Below are 3,151 nucleotides of genomic sequence, written 5' to 3'. Positions count from 1 at the left end.
AAAGACGTGAGGCATTTCGTTTTAGAAAAGAGAACCAATTACAACCCACAATACGTTTGTTGTTGATTGGTAGCCTATCAGAGCAAGACAAGCAGCTGCCCTGTTCACAATCAATCAGCTTCAGCGATAGGCCCTAAGGCAAAATGGATGCAAAGAAACAGTTACAGGCGAAAGTATCAGCAAAGGACAACTCTATTCAATTGCACGAGCTGTCCGGGAAAGCGATTCTCGTTGAGTTTAATGTGTCATGCAATGTTGGGGCATGACACCTTGACGATCGCATTCCTCAATATATTTATCGCATAACCCTGGCGGAACACAAAAAATTGTTTTGTTTACTCATAGCAACGTTGCTATGCTTCGCTGGTTTAACGTGATGAGAACGGTGCAAACTTAACTGATGGGATGAGATCTAACTATGAAATGATTTAAGCATAGCCTACAGCAAAGTACTGTAAAATATGTAATTTTAATATAGCCCAAAATGATCGGCTATTAAAGAAAAGTTAGACAAGGCTTTCTGCCCTACCAAAATGTATGGTCACCGCACGCTACTGTAGCCTAACAGTCGGATAACTTTAGACATCAACATAGGGAGCGGGACGGGATTCGGGAGTCTTTCTCTCGGGATTTTGCGGGACAGAATTTTTTTGGGGGGGCTGTCACGTGATCGGGATATGACGGGAGTATTTGTGCGGGCTCGGGATGGGACGGGAGTGAAAATTGCTTCCCGTGTCACCCTCTAACATCCACTCCTGAGTAGGAGAGTAGGACACGTCCACTACGGGCTGAGTAGGAGAGTAGGACACGTCCACTATGGGCTGATTAGGAGAGTAGGACACATCCACTATGGGCTGATTAGAACACATCCACTATGGGCTGATTAGGACACGTCCACTATGGGCTGAGTAGGAGAGTAGGACACGTCCACTATGGGCTGAGTAGGAGAGTAGGACACATCCACTATGGGCTGATTAGGACACATCCACTATGGGCTGATTAGGACACATCCACTATGGGCTGAGTAGGACACATCCACTATGGGCTGATTAGGAGAGCAGGACACGTCCACTATGGGCTGAGGATGGAATGCACCAGCTCTCACTGCAGTTCACACTTACCTGGGCAGCACTTGGAGCCCCCAGTAGGTGATTTCTGAGTTGAATTCATCAGACGTCTTCGCTCCTCCTCCTCTTTAGCCACTCCCTCTTCCCCATCAGACCCCACCCCCTCATCTTTGGCCCCTCCCTCTTCCCCAGCTGACCCCTCCTCCTGCTCCTCCTCCTCCTCCAGGTGTGTGTGTGTGCTGGTGGCGTCCTCCTCCTCCAGGTGTGTGTGTGTGCTGGTGGCGTCCTCCTCCTCCTCCAGGTGTGTGTGTGTGAAGGTCCCCAGTGAGCAGCTCTGCAGCTGAACTCTGCGGTTGCAGCTCCGCCCCCAATCCTCTGGGTCTGCGCACACAGCTTTAGCACATCTCCTCCTGACAACACACACACACACACACACACACACACACAGCTTTAGCACATCTCCTCCTGACAACACACACACACACACACACACACACACACAGCTTTAGCACATCTCCTCCTGACAACACACACACACACACACACACACACACACACACAGCTTTAGCACATCTCCTCCTGACAACACACACACACACACACACACACACACAGCTTTAGCACATCTCCTCCTGACAACACACACACACACACACACACACAGCTTTAGCACATCTCCTCCTGACAACACACACACACACACATCTTTAGCACATCTCCTCCTGACAACACACACACACACACACAGCTTTAGCACATCTCCTCCTGACAACACACACACACACACACAGAGCTTTAGCACATCTACTCCTGACAACACACACACACACACACACACATCTTTAGCACATCTTCTCCTGACAACACACACACACATACACAGCTTTAGCACATCTCCTCCTGACAACACACACACACACACACACACACACACATCTTTAGCACATCTCCTCCTGACAACACACACACACACACACACACACACACACACACACACACACACACACACACACACACACACACACACACACACACACATCTTTAGCACATCTCCTTCTGACAACACACACACACACACACACAGCTTTAGCACATCTCCTCCTGACAACACACACACACACACACAGCTTTAGCACATCTCCTCCTGACAACACACACACACACACACAGAGCTTTAGCACATCTACTCCTGACAACACACACACACACACACACACACACATCTTTAGCACATCTTCTCCTGACAACACACACACACACACACAGCTTTAGCACATCTCCTCCTGACAACACACACACACACACACACACACACACACATCTTTAGCACATCTCCTCCTGACAACACACACACACACACACACACACACACACACACACACACACACACACATCTTTAGCACATCTCCTCCTGACAACACACACACACACACACACACAGCTTTAGCACATCTCCTCCTGACAACACACACACACATCTTTAGCACATCTCCTCCTGACAACACACACACACACACACACACACACACACAGCTTTAGCACATCTCCTCCTGACAACACACACACACACACACACACACACATACTCGCACATCTTTAGCACATCTCCTCCTGACAACACACACACACACACACACAGCTTTAGCACATCTCCTCCTGACAACACACACACACACACACATCTTTAGCACATCTCCTCCTGACAACACACACACACACACACAGCTTTAGCACATCTCCTCCTGACAACACACACACACACACCTTTAGCACATCTCCTCCTGACAACACACACACACACACACACACACACACACACAGTACAGTAAGTTTAATCATTTACAAATGTACAAATCTCAGAGAGAACAGTAGTGTAGTGTAGTGTGAGGTGTATTGTTTGATGTATTGTTTGATGTATTGTGAGGTGTATTGTGAGGTAGCCTACTCACCCTGTTAGTGTGAGGTGTATTGTGAGGTAGCCTATTCACCCTGTTAGTGTGAGGTGTAGTGTGAGGTGTATTGTTTGATGTATTGTGAGGTAGCCTACTCACCCTGTTAGTGTGAGGTGTATTGTGAGGTAGCCT

The 3,151-nt window shown here is 48.2% G+C and overlaps 1 protein-coding gene across 2 annotated transcripts in view; it reads right to left on the bottom strand.

The window, feature by feature from the left end:
• Positions 1–652: 652 nt before the first annotated feature.
• LOC143139619 (uncharacterized) overlaps positions 653–3,151 on the bottom strand; it is a 33,560-nt gene continuing 31,061 nt past the window's right edge. The window contains exon 18 of one of the 2 annotated variants that reach the window (XM_076300209.1): positions 653–1,477. In XM_076300209.1, the coding sequence (XP_076156324.1) occupies positions 1,102–1,477 (376 nt within the window). In that variant the 3' untranslated portion in view covers positions 653–1,101. Of the gene's footprint in view, positions 1,478–2,609; positions 2,810–3,151 lie in introns of those variants that run through there. The other variant, XM_076300210.1, reaches the window with a different exon arrangement.

This window comes from Alosa pseudoharengus, unplaced genomic scaffold (assembly GCF_046254945.1).
Source record: "Alosa pseudoharengus isolate Yale_2024_CS ecotype anadromous, Long Island Sound unplaced genomic scaffold, YU_APseudo_1.1 YU_APseudo_1.1_scf_22, whole genome shotgun sequence".
Classification (NCBI taxonomy): Eukaryota; Metazoa; Chordata; class Actinopteri; order Clupeiformes; family Clupeidae; genus Alosa; species Alosa pseudoharengus.
The sequence above is the reverse complement of the archived record's forward strand: the minus strand, read 5'-3'. Positions and strand labels throughout refer to the sequence as shown.